The sequence below is a fragment of the Rattus rattus genome, chromosome 2 (genome assembly GCF_011064425.1).
Source record: "Rattus rattus isolate New Zealand chromosome 2, Rrattus_CSIRO_v1, whole genome shotgun sequence".
Taxonomy (NCBI): Eukaryota; Metazoa; Chordata; class Mammalia; order Rodentia; family Muridae; genus Rattus; species Rattus rattus.
In genome coordinates this window covers 226,014,824-226,035,435 of record NC_046155.1, presented here as the reverse complement: position 1 = coordinate 226,035,435, position 20,612 = coordinate 226,014,824, and the positions used below count along the sequence as shown (strand labels likewise).

At 39.0% G+C, this 20,612-nt stretch overlaps 1 protein-coding gene across 1 annotated transcript in view; it reads left to right on the top strand.

Annotated features, from left to right (window-relative positions):
- Shprh (SNF2 histone linker PHD RING helicase) overlaps nt 1–20,612 on the top strand; it is a 65,711-nt gene that overhangs the window by 23,535 nt on the left and 21,564 nt on the right. Inside the window, exons 14-24 of the mRNA XM_032894981.1 lie at nt 4,216–4,304; nt 7,026–7,118; nt 9,245–9,352; nt 10,643–10,785; nt 11,482–11,655; nt 11,915–11,977; nt 12,932–13,157; nt 13,893–14,036; nt 15,063–15,164; nt 16,548–16,619; nt 18,598–18,786. Of these exons, the coding sequence (XP_032750872.1) occupies nt 4,216–4,304; nt 7,026–7,118; nt 9,245–9,352; nt 10,643–10,785; nt 11,482–11,655; nt 11,915–11,977; nt 12,932–13,157; nt 13,893–14,036; nt 15,063–15,164; nt 16,548–16,619; nt 18,598–18,786 (1,403 nt within the window). The remainder of the gene's footprint in view (nt 1–4,215; nt 4,305–7,025; nt 7,119–9,244; nt 9,353–10,642; nt 10,786–11,481; nt 11,656–11,914; nt 11,978–12,931; nt 13,158–13,892; nt 14,037–15,062; nt 15,165–16,547; nt 16,620–18,597; nt 18,787–20,612) is intronic.

The following is a 20,612-nucleotide window of genomic DNA, read 5'->3' as shown; positions in this document are numbered from 1 at the left end:
ACAGGACAAAAGTATGGCACCTACAACTGTGAGAAAAGTTTCCTTTTGGGACAGACTCTTTCAAGTACTTGTCTTTACAGACTTAACATTTTCTGTTTTAGCCGTTTTGATAAGTGTTCTCTGTAGTAGTAGTCTAGGAATCTATCTAATCTCCAAATTACCTGGGCCTTATAGTCCATTAAAAAAAGACTGAATAGACAAGCAACTCTGGTAAAGAGTTTTACAGTTGAACTTTATTTCATACCAACTTGGACAGAATTAAGCAAAAATTGGGAAAATGTGTATCATATCTAATTTCAGCTTTTTACAGTGTCAGCTTAGTTGAAGAGAGTAACTGATTAGAGTTTGTAGATTACATGACTATGACAAATAAAATATATGCATGCTTGCCTTGGAAAATGTATGAACAATGAATGTATCAATACTGTGTGGTCGTTAAAGTCCAGCATCCTGTCTGAGAAACAGTATTCTCCAACCCCTAATGTAGGTCTTTGTTTATAGTCCAAGCAGGCCTTGAACTGTGGCTGTGTGGCCTTGGCTTAACTCAAACTTGCATTCTTTCCTCAGCCTTCTGAGTCACGTGACGTTACAGCTAGACGTGATCTTTTTCTGTATACATTTTATATTATGCATAAGAGTTTCATGGCTACACTATTTTACTTGCGTAATTTCTTGGTGATTGGACTATTATTCCATTTTGTTTAATGAAATATTCACATGGCTTAGTTGCTTTCTCAGCACTGCTAGTGCCTAACATGGTGCCCATGCCTGTTATCCCAGCACTTGGGATTCAGAATGTCTCCACAGATTTGGTGTGTATGGTGCTAGGTTATGGACATGTTGTAACAAGCTCAGATAGTGGTTCTCTGACCCTTGGCTTTTATCTTGTCTCCCTCTCAGACTGACTGTTTCCTTTCCCTGTTCCCATGTTAGGATTGGGGTAGGACATTTTGCTGGTTCATTCTCAAGTGATCAGGCTTTGGCAGGATGAACGTGTAGGCTCCTGCATAGCTGTCCCACGCTGCTGCCTGACACCTGCTCCTCTCTGCAGGTGCTTTCACTGCACTTCACTGCCTGACACCTGCTCCTCTCTGCAGGTGCTTTCACTGCACTCCTACTGCCTGACACCTGCTCCTCTCTGCAGGTGCTTTCACTGCACTTCACTGCCTGACACCTGCTCCTCTCTGCAGGTGCTTTCACTGCACTCCTACTGCCTGACACCTGCTCCTCTCTGCAGGTGTTTCACTGCACTCCTACTGCCTGACACCTGCTCCTCTCTGCAGGTGCTTTCACTGCATTCCTACTCTGGTTTCTTGTCTAGGTAGAGTGACCGTAGCTAATGCTGTTTAGACCCTGCTTACATAGGGATCAGTCAGTAAAGACTGAACTTTTAAAAGAAATCTATATTTTTCAAATTCTAGAAACGCTTTCTTGTATGGAAATGTGTGCTATATAATGAATTTATAATAAGTTTAAACACCATGCTTTCTACAGATACTCTTTGGACGTACATGACTTAGGAATTCTCAAGTCTAGTACAGTAACTTGGAAGTGCTAGTGCCATCGAGTGGCTGAGAATGTATATTTCCAAGTTTGGCTTTGACTTATATTTGTAAAACTTGCTGCATATACATATTTTGAGTTTTCCTCAGACAATGTATTTCTATAAACATGAACCAGATGCTATAATGAATCATTCCTGATCAGCTGCTGAAATTATGGTCTATGCCACAATGCTTCCTGTAAATGGGAGTTTATTAAATAATTGTTCTTTATGAGTAGATAATAATTGTGTCCATATGTCTGAATGTCATTTCAGTCTAAGCACTACAAAGGTTGAATGGAAATTCAAGGTAAATTGAGACTAAATAAGGAGATCCTGTTTCAAAAAACAAATAATTCTCTACATGATTGAATATTACTCCTCATTATATTAGTTGATTTATTTTTATGAAAATAATTTTCTCCCTTATAGAACCTAGTAGAACTTAGGTGAGTCCTCAGTATCGGGAAAGTATGTATTTTAGATTGCTTTCTTTTTTTAAAGATTTATTTATTTATTTTGTATATGAGTACATTGTAGCTGTCTTCAAACACACCAGAAGAGGGCATCGGATCCCATTACAGATGGTTGTGAGCCACCATGTGGTGGCTGGGATTTGAACTCAGGACCTCTGGAAGAGCAGTCAGTGCTCTTAACCACTGAGCTATATCTCCAGCCCTTAGATTGCTTTCTATTATGTGTTTGTATGTGGGAATATATGTATTTGCATAAATACATGTTCGTATGTGTGAATTTAGGAAGGTGAAAGAAGAGAGAAGCAACTCAAAATTTACAGAAGTGTACATATCTATATAGAAGACTTATTTTGGTTATAAATATAACCCTAAATATTACTAAAATTACTTTAAGTTTTTATTTTAAGGAAGGAAGAAATACCTTCTTGGCAGAGAAACAACAACATTTCTGCACCTTTTTTGTATTTCATAGCTTTTCTGACATTCAGTTTTAAGTTTAGTTTGTAATGTAGTAGTTTCGAGATGTCCCTCAGACAGCAAGTAAATGTAGATGTTTTAGCCACTGACCATGACTCCTCCTTCCCGTCAGTGTCACCCCTTCTCTACAGTAAGCAGACAGGACCCTGCAGCTTTGTGACTGTGGGGTCTCTCAGCACCCTCTCAGTCCTGCTTGTGTAGTGCGGAAGCAGCTGTGGACAGCACAGGAGTGAGCAGAGCTGGGCTCCCATGGAACTTTATTTATGGTTGTTAAACTTCTCATGTCATAAAACATTTGTTGAAGTTCTTCCCACTGTTAAAAAAATTAAAACTGGGCATGCTATGTAGTTCAGCAGCAGTCTGCTGTCTGGTTTACACAGAGCCTGATTTTAATCCCCAGCACTCAAAGAATAAAACTATGAAGCCATTCTAGACCGAGAAGTTATATAAAATCTAGGAGGTAGGTGTGACCCACAGGCCCTTGTTTGGCAGTCTCTGCCTCACTAGGTGCCTTTCCAGTGCTTCCTGTGAAGGCACTGCTGAGGACAGAGCACAGCATAAGCATGAACAGACTGTGATGTGCGATCAGCACTGGACGGATGGCTAGGATCCGTACCTGGCTTCTTCACATGCCTTCTCTCGTTTTGTTCTTGAGATGGGGGTTTATTGCGGTCCAGCTGGCCCACAGCTTCCCGTGTAGTGCAGACTGACTTCAAAGACCCAGTCCTCCCCCTCATAGTGCTAACATTACACTATTTACATAGTTCTTGGTTGTGAAATGTGATTTTTAAAAATTACTTCTGTCATTTCCAAGATGATAACAGTTGCATCATTCCCTTCCTCCCTGAAAACCCTCCTCCATCTTTCCTTGCTTGTGTTCAAAAATCATGGCCTCTTTTTTTATTAATAATTGTTACATACATACGTATGTGCTTACACAGATACACTTAATATAATGTCCCGGTGTGTGTACTGTTACCTGTCTGTCTGTTCCGGGGCTGCCTAGTGGATAAGCAGTGGACGACCTCTTCCCCAGGAGACCATCTCCCCACCAGCAGTGCTACTTGCTCTGGCTCGTTGTGTGGGGGTGAAGCCTCTCGTCTTTCTCACTCACTTTGGCCTGTCTTACTATGTTGCTCTTGTTTCGTTATATGTTTTAATTGAAAATTATTTGTGCCTTATGCCAGGAACAAATATGTATATCAATAAAAGTTTATTATCTTTCTGAAAATTAGACGTAGATTGATCAGAGTGTCATGAACACTTTTTTGTCACTGTTGATGACCATAATTTGTCCTTTATGTCATAATGACTTTGTCATAATGAATGCTAATTGGCAACCTTTATGACTAGTAAGAGGAAGATTATTTTCTATGCTTAATCCTTTTTTCAGTATTTTAAGTCATTAAAAGTATAGTTTGTTCCAAATGTATCTCTGTAATTTGAAACAGTAAAAATCCTGTGAAATGAAGGAACCATAACCACCTTTAAAATCTGGAACCATCCTAATGCAGGGTTCTTTAATGAGACACACATTTGGGAGTATTGCCTTGGTGACAGCACTGCTGTCCAGCATGTGCAAGCCCTGGATTCACCCCCAGCGGGAAGAGTCAGTAGTAATAGCCTTACTGAGCGTTAAGACTGTGGTTTGTGGGAACTTTGTAGACTGCAGGCAGCTGGGTAACACTGGGAGTGCTGTGACGTGTGTCCTCTCCGCAGGTGAATACGCCTTGGCAGCGGAACTCTACAGAGAAGTTTTACGGTCGTCTGAGGAGCACAAAGGAAAACTCAAAACTGATTCACTTCAAGTACGTGAAGCCTAAAAAAGTTCACGTATACATTCAAATTGTCTTAAACAGCAGCATTCCAAAATGTTACTGTTAGAGTAAAGGGTGGCAGTGAACCGAGTCAGAATTACAGATAGCTCAGTGGTTAAGAGCACCGGCTGCTCTTCCAGAGGTCCTGAGTTCAATTCCCAGCAACCACATGGTGGCTCACAACCATCTATAATCAAGTCTGGTTCCCTCTTCTGGCCTGCAGGCACACATGCAGGTAGAAAGCTGTATGATGTATACATAATAAATAAATGTTTAAAAAAAAAAGAATTACTAGGGGTAATAGCTGGAATTTCTTTTTTAATATTATCTGAATGATTTGTGTACATAATAAACTTTGAAAATCAACATTGTTCTCTATGTAGACCTAAAGTCTGCACTGGGAGATAGTTTGAGTTATTTATAATTCAGAAAGTAGGCTAATTTTATAATTTTTCATATGACATCAACATATTTGTTAAATAATTTTCATCTAAATGAAAAAAATATTAGCTCACTAAGTAAACTGACTCCCCAAACACACTAAATAAACGTGACCCTTTGATCTTCTAAGCTAGGCTAGAGGTCTTTTAGGAGGAGGTGTATATTTGAATTACATCACTAGCAGTGTTTGTCCAGCATACTGCAGGTAAGAGTCTAGCAAGTGAGAACACACATTTATTAACTTGGCAGGCCTGAGCTTGATACCTAGGGAAGTTGACTCTCAGGCCTTAGCACTGATGTCTTCATGTGATGCAATGGACATTTAGAAAGGAGTATGGAGGAGGACAGGGTTGTAGCAGAGGTTAGCTGAACAGCAAGGCAGGACATGGACCTCAGACACATGTGAGTACCTAATGGGAATGGTGTCCTGCTCCTGAAAAGGGGGAATAAAGATGCATAGGGGCAAAGAGACAGTTTGAGTTTCCAGGTTTTGAACTCAATATCCAAAGATGAGTGATCAGCCTGGGATGTTTATTTGTTCATCTCATCTCTGCTGACAGGCAGTGTTGCTCACTGAGTCCTCACTTGGTCCTGTCAGCTCAGCAGTGCTCTTCTGGGACAAAATGCTATACATATCTTCCCCTCTAACTGCTTGTACAAAACTGATCTATCATCTCCCACAAGTATACACAAAGATGAGACACACATCTCTAGTGCCGTTTGCACACTTTACTATTAAGTCCATTAGTACTATTAGCACAGTGTGTATTACTACACACTGCGATTTAAGAAGCCATGTTGAAAGTGTGTAAGACATTGGAAGTAACGTAGACTCACAGAGACTTACACTATAACTAGTAGCTTATGCCCAGATAGAACAGACCCTGAAAGCCTCAAATCCTATTTTGGCACCAAATCACATTTGGCCAGAATTCTCTCCTAATAATCTTGAGGCCCTAGCTGTCAACTTCCCAAGTAACATATAAATTTAAGAGTGAAATTACCGTGATTTCTTTTCAGTTCTAACCTTTAGCAAGTTGCTGACTCAGTATCAGGGCAGGAAGTAGATTTATGTTTAACACAGAAATATAGTTTTTCCTTCCACCAATCTCTTCAGTTTTTTCCTTTCTCTGATCTCTTCAACTCCAGCTTTCCCCCTTCTCATTCTTCAAGCTTGGCGTATTCAAGTATACCTCTATACTCTGTTTGCTCCTGAATACATATCTGTTGTTGTAAATGCTATCAATTAACTCTATTATTAATATGGCCTGGCCAGCCCCTCAGTAATCAATCAGTTCAACCATCTTAGCACAGCTACTGGTGATTATCCTTACTTTATTTTTCTGTGCTAAATTTGACTATTTCCCAGCTGCACCCACTCCCCATGTTACTTGCTATTTTAGTCTCACCTGGGCTGCTTGTTTTTTGGTTTTTGGTTTTTTGGTTTTTTTTGTTTGTTTGTTTTGTTTTTATTGTTTCAACAGGAGGCAGTTCTTTTGGCCCCGTCTTGGGCACCAACTAATGCTATTAACTAATTCTGCTGGTTCTTACTATGACCCAGCCAGCCTCCCAGTAATAGAGACATAGTCCTATTGATTTAGTCAGCTTTAGCACAATTCCTGGGTGATTATCCCTAAACTGTTTTCTTTACACTAGACTGGCTACTTCTCAGCTGTGCTCTCCAAGTTACTTGCTGGTTCGAGCCTTTTCTGGGTTATTTCTACTCCTTCCATCTATCCACGGACCCTATTTCTCATGGCCAAATGCTCCTGGTCCATCCCATCTAATGGAGACCTCTTGTTCTCACACCTTCTGTCTTCTCCCGCTCCTAGACTCCCTACCTGGTAACCAAAAGCCCGCTATCTCCCCAGTAGTTGCCTATAGCCAGTTCTATTGAGCCAGTCATGGAAGATTGGCAAACAAAGTCTACAGCATCAGTGGGTGTGTGTGAGCATCTGCTCTTTGGGAGCGCAAACAGATCTTGGGCCAGTGTTTAGCACTGGATACACAGTAACACCAGACCAACCCACAATACCTAGCCATGCTGCAGGAAAAAGGAATGTATAGTTTTAATTGAAAGAAATTTACGTCATTAGCACTGAGGACATTTTCTGTTCATTTTCCTCTGGGGTGGGGAGGATGCTACTCAAATATTTTCAGAGGAAAACTACTTGACAGTATAAACTTTGAACCCCTGCTCTGTGCGCCACAGCACATAGATTCTGTGGTGTCCGCGCAGTGCCTCACAGCTTCATCTTCGTGTATTTGCAGAGACTTCATGCCACACATAACCTGATGGAGCTCCTGGTAGCCAAACACCCAGGGATACCGCCCACCCTGAGAGATGGCAGACTTGAAGAAGAGGCGAGTGTTACTCTTTTCATTCTGTTTATAAAAGTTGCCTTTTTCAAATTCTGTACTTCCTCTAGTCGATACTTACAGTGCATAAATTTAAGTAATGTTTTCCTGTTATTTTATTTATTGTCCAAACATTGCTGCGGTGATTTTGAGTGGCAGAGAAAGTTGGACTCCAGATTATTTTGTTTGTCTGGTGATCTGCTTGCAGACGTGTCACATGGCTTATAGATCCTGCATTAATGATTTCGATGGGAAGGTTCTGATTTCATGGTAGGACTGTGAAGAATATAGTTCAGAAAACAGAAAACTTGCACATGTTCCCTTCCTTTCTGTGTTCTCTTTAAGAGAGTAAATGTCTCAGATTTTCAGTGGCATTTCTAAGAAGTTTCTCTTACTGAACAGAATGATAGTATACCTTATTTTAATAGAAATTCCTGATAGCTTTCCATACTAAGTCTCCCCAGAATATTTGCCTTTTTTTAAGATCAAAGAGGAAGAAGGTAAGAAAAATTGAAAGAGTGGATATGGTTGAGGTATATTGAACCTCAAAGTAGAATTTTTATTGGCATCAGCAAGATAGAATATGAATTGTGTAAATATATATAACCCTTTGTATTTGTTAAAATGAGTAATTTTTATTGACAAAATTGTATACATTTATAGATGCACACAGATACTGTGGAGTGGCATGGCTAACAGCATAAATTATATATCCCCATTATCTCGCGTGCTTGATTTTTTTTTAATAGTATAAATATTTCACATCTACTCTCAGTAGTATATGTAACTAGTCATTGTAGTATAATCCCTTGACCACTATCCCCTATCTCTGCAGTCCCTAGCAACCATTATTCTTTCTATTCGTGTGAGTTTTCTGTTTTAAATCCCACATCTAAGTGAGGTCTTGCATCATTAATCTTCAGTGCTTCCATTGTTTTATTTATGGTGTTAGAAATAACAGAAAACTTTCCTTTTTGAAAGCAGAAGGGTATGCCATTCTCTCTCTCTCTCTCTCTCTCTCTCTCTCTCTCTCTCTCTCTCTCTCGTGTGTGTGTGTGTGTGTGTATGTGTGTGTGTGTGTGTGCGTGTGTGTGTGTGCAGGCTCTCACTTGTTGGTAAACATGTGCATGAATACTGAGACCCAAGATTGGATGCTGGGAATCATCCTGGAAGCTCTCCTGTCTCATTCTTTGAGGCAGTTTCTCTCAGTTAAATACATTTTGTTCAGGGAATCCTTCCTCTCCACCTTCCAAGGCTAGACTTAAAGGCAAGCTCTCCTGTCCACTGGCATGTACGTAAGTTCTGTAGGTCTGAGCTCTGGTCTTCTTACTTTTTGGGCATGCACTGTAAGCACTGAGCTATCTCCCTGCCTCTGTACACCATATTTTTATGAATTATTTGTTCACTGATCTTTTAAAAAGGTGAAAGAGTGGTAACAGATTTTTACTCCGGGTAGTATTAGTCTACTAGAAATACCATAACAGAATACTAGGCCAGGAGACTTAATGAATAGATATTTCTTACAGTTGTAGAAGATGAAGTCTAGAGTCAAAGTATATGATTTTAATTTCTCCTGCAGCTCCTCTCTTTGCTTCAGATACCACTGTTTCCTTCTTGCGTTTCATTCACACTTGCACTTTTCCCATAAGGGCGCCACTAGGGCATTGCTCCTACGGTCTTCTTTGGCCTTAGTTGGTGTACAGGCCTTTTCTCCAGGTGCAGTCACACTGACAGTTAGGACCTCCACATACAAATTTTGTAGGAAAAGGTTCAGTTCTGACACCTTCATTACTGTGTAACTTGAGTTATTTTTAAATGATGGCAGTTCTTAAAAGTACCGCAACAACTAAATCAGACAAGTAACGTAAGATCTTGGCTCACTTGTGAAATATTAATATCTTTTTATCCTATAATGAATAAATATTTAGGCTTTTTTAAATATTGTAGCTTCAGTGTATGAGTTTTCTTCTTTTCATTATTTATTTTAGGAATTTCTAGAATATCTTTTATAATGTGAAACTTTATGTTTAAATCAAAGAACTTTAAGTATATGGGGTGGGCACATTGTTTCTGAAGCATAGTACTAATTGTGCTCCAGTGAAAGTTTCCATTGACGTTTTGTTTCCACACAGGCCAAGCAGCTCCGAGAGCACTACATGAGCAAGTGTAACACAGAGGTGGCCGAAGCCCAGCAAGCTTTGCAGCCTGTGCAGCAGTCCATTAGGGAGCTCCAAAGGAAGGTACTTGTCACCCATAGCATTCGGGGTCTGTTTGTTTGTGTTTTGTTCGAACTTTTTGTTCCCCTTCGAATTCTTAGCACCTACTTGAGTGCCTATAACACAGATATCTTAGTTACTTTTCTGTTGCTTTCACAAAACACCTTGACCAACGTATAAAAATAATTGAATTATTTAATCGGGCTTATGGTTTCAAAGGGAGATGGCAGAGCAAAGGCACAGAGACTGAAACAGCTGAGAGCTCATGTCTTGATCATGAAAGTATCCTGGCAATGGAGAGTCTTTCAAAACCTCCAAGCCCTCCTGCGTGACACACCTCCTTCAAGCCATATCTCCTAATCCTTGCCAAATACGTCTACCAACTTGGGACCTAGAATTCAAATGTAATAGCTTGTGCAGGCCATTCTTAATCAAGCTACCACAGTAAGTGTACTTACAGTTAACGGTGTCTCTTCTGGAGTGGACTAGTACGTCGAGTCTGCTATGTTAAAATTCTGTTTTCTTTTAAATTATGGTGGATTCCTTTTTATGTTGGATGAATAACAGTTTGTCCTTTAGAGAAAGCATAAAGACTTCTGTAATGTCTCTTTGATTTTAGCAAAGGCTGTTCCCACATTTAGGATAACAGGTATTACTCTTGCAGACTACTTGTCCTCTCTGAGTTTCTTTTTTTTTGACACCAGAGCAAAATCTAAGGAAACAACACAAATGTTGTATCAGTTGTTCCCCATGTTATGCTTCCTAAATAATTAATTACTTAGTGTCTAGTTATAATTTTGTTATGTATTGGGGGAATCTAGGTCAGTATTCAATATTCTTTCTTTAGTGTGTTGCTCTTTACACTTCGTTTTCAGTTTGTAAAACTTTTTGACACAGCTTTGATATACAAATCTTATATAAAATATCATTTGTCTAGAGTATTCCAAAGAATAGGTCTCTTATTATGATTAAAAAAGAGGTATTTGCCCAATACACACAGTTTGTGTGTTTTTCTGTGTGATATGTACACATTTATCAGTTATAATCCTTTGAGAAAGAATTATCAATATTTTTTTAAAACCTTTCTTTTTTTTTAATTTATTTATTTTTTTATATACACTGTATGTCTTCAGACACTAGAAGAGGCATCAAATTACAGATGGTTTGTGAGTCCACCATGTGGTTGCTGGAGTTGAACTCAGGACCTCTCGAAGATCTGTAACCGCTGAGCCATCTCACCAGCCCAATTATCAATATTTTTATGTCTCCTTTCCCAGTGAATGCACTAACTGATCAGTTTTGGCTTTTCTTCAGATTCATTCTAGTTCTCCTTGGTGGCTGAATGTAATTCACAGAGCAATGGAGTATTCTGTTGATGAGGAACTTGTTCAGCGCGTGCGAAATGAAATAAGCAGTAACTACAAGCAACAAACAGACAAACTCTCTATGTCAGAGAAGTAAGACAGTCGTACAAACCGAGTCACAGTGCGCAGCTGTCCATTTAATATCAGTGTCCCAACATGTACCTACAAACATCTAGGGTGTACATTTTCTTAAGTATTTAAAACAAAAACATTCAATATTAAGTCTAAAACAGATCTTTTTTTCTTCTGTTAGCCATTTGAAACATTCTCCTTTTAGAGTCGTGGGGGTCTGCTCTTTGTAGCTGTTTTTGTTTCGTATGTATTCTTGTTGGTTTGAGAGAGGGTCTCTAAGTAGCCCTACTCAGAACTCGTTATCTAGACCAGAAAGTTCTTCAACTCGAAGATCCATCTGCCACATGCCTCTGCCTCTGCCTCCCTTCACTGGGATTAAAGGCTTATCCCACTACATCTAACTTAATTCCATGTTTATAACAAGAAATGACTCTTATCCATTCCTCTTCTCAGTTTTGTTTTAGACTGTATAGTCTACTCTCCTTAAATAGAAGACTATAGTCATCTAGCCTTAGAAAGCTAGACTATTTTAGTCCTAATCTTTGAAAGATCCTGTATCCTCTCTTCTAGGTCCCAAGAGTAGAATTACCAAACTCTTTGGCATCTTTTTGTAGCAGGCATTGCATTGTATTAGACCTTGAGTTGACTGACACACATTTTCTGAGGAAACTGACTTACTTTCTGTGTGTTGTATGCTGTGCTGCTGATGGGAGGAAGGTTCCGTGACTGTAGAGGTCTTCAGTTCTTACTTACAACACAAATGGAAGAGCTGCACAAGTTCCAGAAGCTAGTGAGGGAGGCTGTGAAGAAGCTGGAGAAACCTCCGTCCCGGGATGTGATTGAGTCTGCAACAGTTTGCCACCTGCGGCCAGCTAGACTCCCTCTCAACTGGTAGGTGTCTGAGGAAGTTATACAGGTCCAGCGTCTTCCAGGAAGATGCACTTGACCTAAGAAATGGTAGCTCATACGTTGGACTGTTCGTAATTCAGACAGATGTAGACAAATCAAGGATCATGTGCTTGAAAACCGTATCATTTTTTTCTGAAGTGCTCTATTCACTAGAAAACTAAAATACAAAATGCTGCGTTTTTTAAAGAAATTATGTTATTGCTGGTCATATTGTAAATATTTCTCCGATAATCTCTTTCAGCTGTGTCTTTTGTAAAGCTGATGAATTGTTCACAGAGTATGAGTCAAAGCTATTTTCTAACACGTAAGTTCACTGATTATTATCCATGAAGAAAAGGAAACATTTCAAAGGATTAAAGTCTTGATTATGCAACTGTATTTTCTATTATGATCTTTGGTATATTTTTCCTGTATTAAATCAATTTAGTAATCCTTTGGGATTTAACATGCCCAGTCTTTTTCTCCATAGAAGCTACACCTAAGTGTTTATAAGTGTAATTGAGGAGCACTCGAGAGCAGTAGTAAGAACCTAGACTCAGTAGTATGATGGATTTGAACTAAATCCCTGACCACCTCTATGACCCTCATGAAGTGATGTTAACAACTTAATCAACAATTAAGTATTAAACAAGAAACTATATATAACCATTTAGCAAAATGCTGTACATAATAAATAAGTACCCAGTTTAAAACATTGTAGTGCTCGTTATTTTCTTTATCAGAAAACTTACCCTTGCTTTTTTGGGATTGCTGTACTTGGTAAGTCTGTATCCCTATTGTGGCCTTTACTCTGTTGCCACTATGTCTTTTCTTTGGTTTTTAGTGCCTGATAATGGTGGTGGCTCAGTATTCTCAGAATGTAATTTGTAGAATAAGTTTTAAAGGGTTTTGTTTTCGCTGTTATCAGGAGTTGGGCTTGTGAAATATTAAGCAAAGCACACAGGTGTAATCTTAACCTTTTAAAGTTGGAGGAAGGACGATACAGCATTCAAGGCCAGCCTCTGCTATGTAGTGACTAGGAGGCTTATCTGATCTACGTGAGACCCTGTATCAAAAATATGAAACAAAACGAAAAAATGAAGCACAGTTTTCAGGATTACTGTTCTTTCAAGGACCAACAAGTACTCTTACTAACATGAAAGTTACTGTAGTTACTGAACTGGCCTGGCCTTTCTGTATGTCCTACTGGCCTCGCTCTTGTGCAGTGCTAGTCCCTCATGGCTGCAGTTAGCATTCGCTGGTTCTGATGTCTTCTCAGAGTCAAAGGCCAGACTGCCATCTTTGAAGAAATGATAGAAGATGAAGAAGGACTCGTGGATGATAGAGTACCTACCACTACCAGAGGCCTGTGGGCCGTGAGCGAGACGGAGCGATCTATGAAAGCAATACTATCATTTGCAAGATCACATAGGTTTGACGTTGAATATATAGATGAAGGAAGTGTTTCAATGGATCTCTTTGAGGCGTGGAAGAAGGAGTATAAGGTACACCATTTTTAAAACTCCTGAACTTTAAGACCTTTCTACATTGACTCAGAGATCTGCTTTGGAGACTGTGTGTCATTCTCATAGCAGCATGTGGGGGGAGGGGATGAGCGAGGTTATGGGAGGAAAACCTGGAATAATAAAAAATATCCATTAAAAAACAAAAATGATAGTGAAGAAAACTTACTAAAATATTTGTAGTGATTGGTAACATTTTTATAAGTTTTTTAAAAACTTGCATAACTGTTTATATCATTTTTCTAGTGAAAAGTGGTATTAAAAATAATTGCCTGCTTGACTTTGAAGGAGGAAGAATAAGGAAAGAATGATAATATTATGGCTTTCTAAGGAATTTGTCTGATTAAGTCTCTTGAATTGGATAGTCTGTGGTCAGTTATTTCAGAAATCTCACATGTTATTTTGAATATATGAATATAATATAAAATGTTTTAAGACAAAAACAAAGTGGTAATCACATAAGTCTAGTATTGGTTTATTTAGAGTTTGTCTCGCCGTGAAATGTTTAGGTGTTGTGTTCCTGAGAGCTGCAGCAGCTTTGTCCCACGAGGCAGTTTTCTCATACGTCCTCTTCCTGGAATAGCCTACAGAGTTGCCTTTCCTCGAAGGTCAATGAAAACGTGCAGGCCTCCTTGAAGCCTTTCGCTCAAAGTACATCTTGGTGATTCTGGACACTTTTAATCTTGTTTCTTGCTACTGTCTCTGTTTCCCCATCAGTTACTTCATGAATACTGGATGACTCTGAGAAACCGCGTATCCGCTGTTGATGAACTTGCAATGGCTACAGAGCGACTAAGAGTGCGCCATCCCAAGGAGCCAAAGCCAAACCCACCCGTCCACCACATCATTGAACCACACGAGGTAGGTGAGAGTCGACCCCAAGAAAGGCCCAGCAAAAGCCCAAAGTGTATAGAAGGCATAAAGTCAGAGCAATGGTGTCTTCTAGTAGTGGTCATAGAGATGGGCAGTTCACCCGTGTGTGATGCAAGCGCAGTGTGTCCACTGATGGACATTGTGTTTGCACAGTCTTCCACTTTTGAATGCTTTCAGTGCATCAAATCAAACAGATCTTCTTGGTCTCCTCAAGAAGGATTTGACAGCCTTAGTTTTACCAGAATTTGGAAAGCCTGTTTCTTAAAAGTAACGAGCATCTTTGAGTTTTGCATGTTTTTCCATCTGGCTAATAGTAGATATTTACAATGTGTATCTAATAATTTCCATATGTGTCAGAATTCAGTCAGGATCCTACCAGTCTTTCCTATGGCATAACAAAAATAGTTGCTGTGTAGTTTATTTTTAACCTTTATGGATGTTTAATACTTTAAACTGATTTCTTTTTTGTAAAGCATTGAGACTATGGTTAATTTTTTTGTTATATGCTGTCTTAAGTATGAATTGGTAGTGATGTTTTTCTTTTAAATGTTTGTTTTAGGCTAGGTTTACAACACTGCAGACATAAGTAGTAAGAAGGAAGTCCCTTCTCATGTAATTCTCTCTGCTGATGAATTGCAGAAGAGGATGAAGAGTCAGGGATGATTTTCCCGTGTTTCATAAACCACTCGCACCAAGCAGAGTACACATTGTGTCACTGTCTTTATCCCGCGCCTGCATCATTGACAGCTGGCACGGGATTCAGATTGACTTTTACCCAACTTCGTGTATCACGATACTTCTTTTTAAAAGAACGTTTTAGGAGTCTGACTTCCATTTAAAAAGAAAGTTCTTTCAAACTGTGTTTTCAGTATTAATCATGTAAAATTAAGTTTTATTGTATAAATGGTATTTCATAGGACAGGACATGAACTTGATTATTCAGAAAAATTAATGGATGTTTAATATTGTTAAACTATCTTTTTGAGATGGAGTAAAGGGTTTGTCTGTTTCTAGGTTGAACAGAATCGTATAAAACTAGTGAATGATAAAGCTGTTGCTACTTCCCAGCTTCAGAAGAAACTTGGACAGCTTCTTTACCTGACAAATTTGGAGAAGGTATAGCTGTTAAGATGCTGTTTCCCCTATACTCTACTTCAAGAAACACTTCAGTGATACTTTCCACTTACATACCATTTCTGTAATGAATAGTACAGCATTTGGTTTGTGTTAGGTGAATCGAGACTACTTTTGCCAACAATAATTATGCAGACCCTCAGCTAACTCCTCCCTGACTAGACAGATACCCTACCTACTGCCATGTCATGAACTATTGTATCTCCAGAGCCATCTTATCCCTCAGTCCAGCCCATCAGGGACATACAGAGGTGACCTGCAAGACTGTGAAAAATCCACGATTAATTATGTTTAATTACTGTGTTGTGGGTGGTTTGTTTTATGTGATCTGAAACAGATCAAAACTAAGATGAAATAATTTATTCAACTCTTTTAAATGACTGTATATGGTCATTTCTGGATCTTTATAGGTACTGAGTTTAAGTAGTTTAGAGTTTCAGGGTTTTTATCACTACTTAGAAGTTAAAGGGTTTTTTAAAATGTTAGAATATTTGATTAGTGAAATCAGAAAGAAAATCTTTAGTTGTCTTCAGTTTTAAAGCCTGTCTACCCTGTGACTATCTGAAGTTCTTTAAAATTGTATGAAAATTGTAAGGAGGTATTTGAAAATCTTCTAGTTCCTACAGTTTCTAGACACAGAGTTCTCCAATCAGCTATGCTTCTGCTTTCCAGGCATTCATTTACCAAGACTCAGCCAGAGATGCTGAGAGGCAACGCTTAGTACAGGGTTGTGCTAAGTCACAGCCTTCCCCACACGTCTGTCCTTGGGCTGCTGGCTGCACATGCATGACCGCACACGTGATCTGTAACAGCTGAGAAGCTGTTTGTTTCAAAGCTCTAAATTTAAAGTGTTTTTAAGTCATTCTTTTTTTTTTTTTTTTCCAGCAAGAGAAAAAGAAATGAAGTGTCTTGTGTAGTCAGAGCTCCCTCTAGATTACCTTCAACTCCTGATTTGTTCGCTTCCATCTTCCAAGGCTAGGAGTGCAGTTGTGTGTCACCATGACAGTTAGTCATTCATAGTCTTACCGTAAAGGAGAATAGAACTTTAAAAATTTAGCTCTTTGTATTTTGATTTTAAATTTACTTTCTATTGTAATAACAAGTATAGCAGCATAATACTGTAAGCTGAGGTAAAAAGAAAAATGGATTTCCTTTCTTTAGTTGTATCTTGAATAAATTCTGGAAATAATAATAGTAGCAGCAGCAACGCTGGGTAATATGTAAAATATTAGGTGATCTCACTGGTTAGATAATTCAGATTGAAGTAACCAGCATTTACCCCTACAAATGAATTTCAGAGTATGCATCAAGTCCTAAATATAAAATCATAGCTAACATGTTTTGGGATTCTTTTTTTTCCTACAGTCTCAGGACAAAACATCAGGAGGTATTAATCCAGAGCCTTGTCCGATCTGTGCTCGGCAGTTGGGAAAACAGGTAAGGTTTTAGTAAGTATCACATGAATTCATAAAACACCTTACAATATGTAAGGCTTCCGCATCTAGCTAGTTTTTCCCTGTGTCTCATGCATGTATACAGACAAATGCACTTTCTCATAATTGTGGAAGAGTTTAGTTCTCCTCTTAGAGGTAGGGTCAGGGCTTAGTTGACATGCTTAGGGTTATAAATACATGAACTGCCTTTTCCCTAACTAAAAACTTAACCCTAGGAAAACCAAAACCATATCTTTTCCATTAAAGATGCATAGTTGTGAACGTTTCTAGAAAAGCTGTCACGTGATTTTGCCACATAAACATATTTTGTAATTGAACAGAGTATCACGAGTTTAGTAGTACAGAGGCACAGTCATGTTGCTCCTGACAACAGTAAAGTCTCAGATCCCAGCTTTAACGTACAGACAGCTCCTCCTAACAGAATTCTATGTGGTTTTCCCCCTGGTTTAGAGCCTGGAAGAAGTGAGCAGTAACTGTATGTGTTAGCATAGAGCCTGCAAACATGGTGGCCCACTTTTAGTCCAATGACTGTTTTTCTCTCTGACTGTGACTTACTCCTGCTGGGCGGTAAATCAGCATTGGATTGCTTTTCAACATTTACAGAGAAAGATATTCTCAAAAGAGACTGTAAATCTTAAAAGGAGAGCTCAGCAAGATAAAAGTATGTAATAGTGTCGTATGATAATATCTGAGTTAAGTGAAAGCAGCACTAGTAAGGGAGGGATTGAGCCTTGGGGTTGTTTAATGGGTTTGGGTGTGCCGAGCATGCAGTTAGCCCTGGGTCCAGGCTTTAGCACAAAAGCAGCAGAGAGGTAGAGTCGGGTTGGGTCAGAAGAATGTCTATTTACATTTAGCTTTACCGAGATTCATTCACTTGCCTCTGAGGTTTTATTTTGTCTTATCATAGTTTTGACATTATCTTCATATACAGTGTTTTATCCATGTTTAGTATTACCATGGTTTTAGTGGTGAAACTGCATTTGTATAGTTCCGTGCTGTCGGGCTCTGTCCTGTGTCTCTGCTGACGCTGTTAGAGAAGAGATGCTGCCGCTTGTTCTCAGCCAGTTTACTGAGCGTCCTGTTAGTCGGGCTGCTCTCGCAGCTCAGTCCTGTTGTGAAAAGAGGTGGACCTGTCTTGCTCTGTACCTTATGAAGTGAATTTCTGTGAGTCACAAAAGTCCTGTATGGCATAGAAAGTATCATACATTTCCAGTGTCATTTGAGGTCCACAGGGTACTCAATTGGTCTGAAGATTCTGGTTTAAGCCTTGTAGATGAAACTAGGGAGCAGCAAGAAAAGTGTTCCCCAATTGAAACAAAATAAACTTCTTTTTTAGAAACTGTTTTAAAGCCATAGTGTCTACCCCAATTTCTTCTGCCCCACATTTGAATTGTTTTCTAAGGAAATTCCTGGACCCATTTCAGAGTTCTCTGTCTCTTTCAGTGCAAATACAGACGTGTCCAAATCCAGGGAAAAAACAAGCTGAGAGCCTAAGACCCATTGCCACAAAGCAGTAAATTAAGACAAATGGTCCCACAAAAAGATTTCCTGTCATTCAAAACAAATCTGAAATATCTTACTTTCTGGATAAATGTGTTAGCAACTGAAACTGTAAATATGTTGATAAATTAAGTAGCAATGAGTGTATTATCTCCACATTGAAGTTCTCAGTTCTGCATTATCTGCTGTAGAATACTAAAGGAGTAATCTGATGTTTGCTTTAAATCTGAAACGAGAACATTAGCTTCTGATAAAATAATGACAGTTGACTATTAAGATAAATGAAGCTGAAAATTATGAAAACATATTTCTCTTAGACTAAAAATAATTGGGCAGTGTGTCTTGCCGTGCAGTACTTAGGAATTGCAGTTGTAAGTCAGCTCTCCCTGTTTTTATGTTTATGTATAGGTAGGTCTCATTGACCCATTTTCACCAAGGTGTGCTGTGTATTTTTTTTCTAGTGGGCAGTGCTGACCTGCGGACACTGCTTCTGTAATGAATGCACTTCAATTATAATTGAACAGTACAGTGTGGGGTCCCATCGAAGCTCCATCAAGTGTGCTATCTGCCGCCAGACCACATCACACAAAGAAGTCTCCTATGTCTTCACTTCAGAGAAGGCAAACCAAGAGGATGATATCCCTGTGAAGGTATGGTAGGTCAAGAACGTGCACAATCAGAGCAATGCCACAGCGATTAGTATCTAACCAAGTAAAGCATTAAAGAAAGTTGGCACAGCGAGTGTAGATATATACACTGTTCAGTATATCCGCACTAGCTGGGGACCTCAGCCTTATCACCTGCTTCCTTGAGGGAGAGAGCGCAGCATATGCTAATACAGTTAGCTACAGGTGTACCGGATGTATAAAGTTCTGCATTTCCCTGAAATGTATGCTGTTACTCTTCATGTCAGTCAGTTTCAGACAGGAGTATACCTCAATGCTAGAATACTCAGTTAGCATGCTCAAGATACTGGGCCTACTCTTTAAATTGAAAAAGGGGTTTTTAAATCCAAATATATAGTTGTTGTTAAAGTTTGGTTTTTTGTTTGTTTTTTAAAGCTTTCTACTTATTTAGTCTAAACCAAGAGAAAATAGATGGGTTCTTGGCATTAGCTGATTGTTACAGGGATGACACAGTATGCTTTAAAACTCTGTGGACTGACATTTCAGAATACAGATAAAATTGAGTTTATATCCTTAACTTTTACATGTTTTATTCAGAATCAAAAATTACTAATTCAGGGTACAAGTAGGATCCACTGGACTTTCTACCCCAAATGTGTTCATTTATTTAAAAACCCTTACTAGGGGTTTTCGTTGCTTATTTTTCTTACATGTGCTTTTACATATCTTTCTAATCAGACTTGGTCAAAAGGTAAATTTACATGTAAATTTAATAGGCATAGTCGGGGCAGCTGTACAGAGAAGACAATGGCAATACTAATGCTTAGGCAGGAAGTACAGTCTTCCTCAATGGTTACTCCCTCTGGGCTCTTGACACTCTTAGATTTTAAGAATGTGTTTCTGAGTAGATTGAGGACAAGTTGAAATTACTGACAGAGGTAGGTATTTATTAGAGTGTTATCCCTCCTAAGAAACCAACAGTTCGGTTAAAGGTTTGGTAGTTGCTTTTCGAGTAAACTTTAAAGTGTGAGTCACATTGCTGTTCCCAGAATTGAAATGACTTTCCATTCATTCTCTCCACGCATACTTAACATATTGGTGCACTGTGCCCCGGGAGTGGTCTAGGCCTTGAGGATGCAGTACACAGTCAAGACATGGTTGCTGTTCCCATTGATCTTATAGTTTGGTAGTAGGAATGTAGAAGAGCTTGAATTACAGCAAAAAGTAAAGACATTAAACAATGATATTTTGTAATTATGATAAATACTACAAAATTAAAGACAACCTGACCTTTCTGAGGGAATGACTTTTAAGCAACAGGATGTAAACAATAAGTAGATTGGCCAACATGGGAAGAGGTAGAACTGATCTTGCTGAAAGGATGTTCCCAGACTGAAAAAGAACTCAGAGTATGTGAACAGACCAAGATAGGCAAGCCTCATACAGAAATGAGTGGCTGCAAAGCAGTGGGCAAAACTGAAAATCAAAGGAAGGGCAGATGAGGCAGGCACTCGGGCTCTAAGTCTCGCCAAGATCTTCCTTGCTACAGTCTACAGAATCAGTTAAGAGGGATAGAAAAGAACACACGTGGGAAAAATTTAGATGTATTCAGGAGGCCACAACAGTTGTGTAGAAGCTTTAGGTTAGTGACAGTGGAGTTGGAAAAAGTAGGTATGTTCCAGGGATGCTAATATAACCAGCATTGGCAGGTATAGCATGGGAGACACCCTGGATTCTGGTGTGAAAAATCAGACTGCTGATAAATCAAGACTTGTAACCACAGAGGCAAGTATAGAAAGACACTACTCTGTTGTCTAATTGTATGCAAGATAAAAGAATCTAAAGCACGG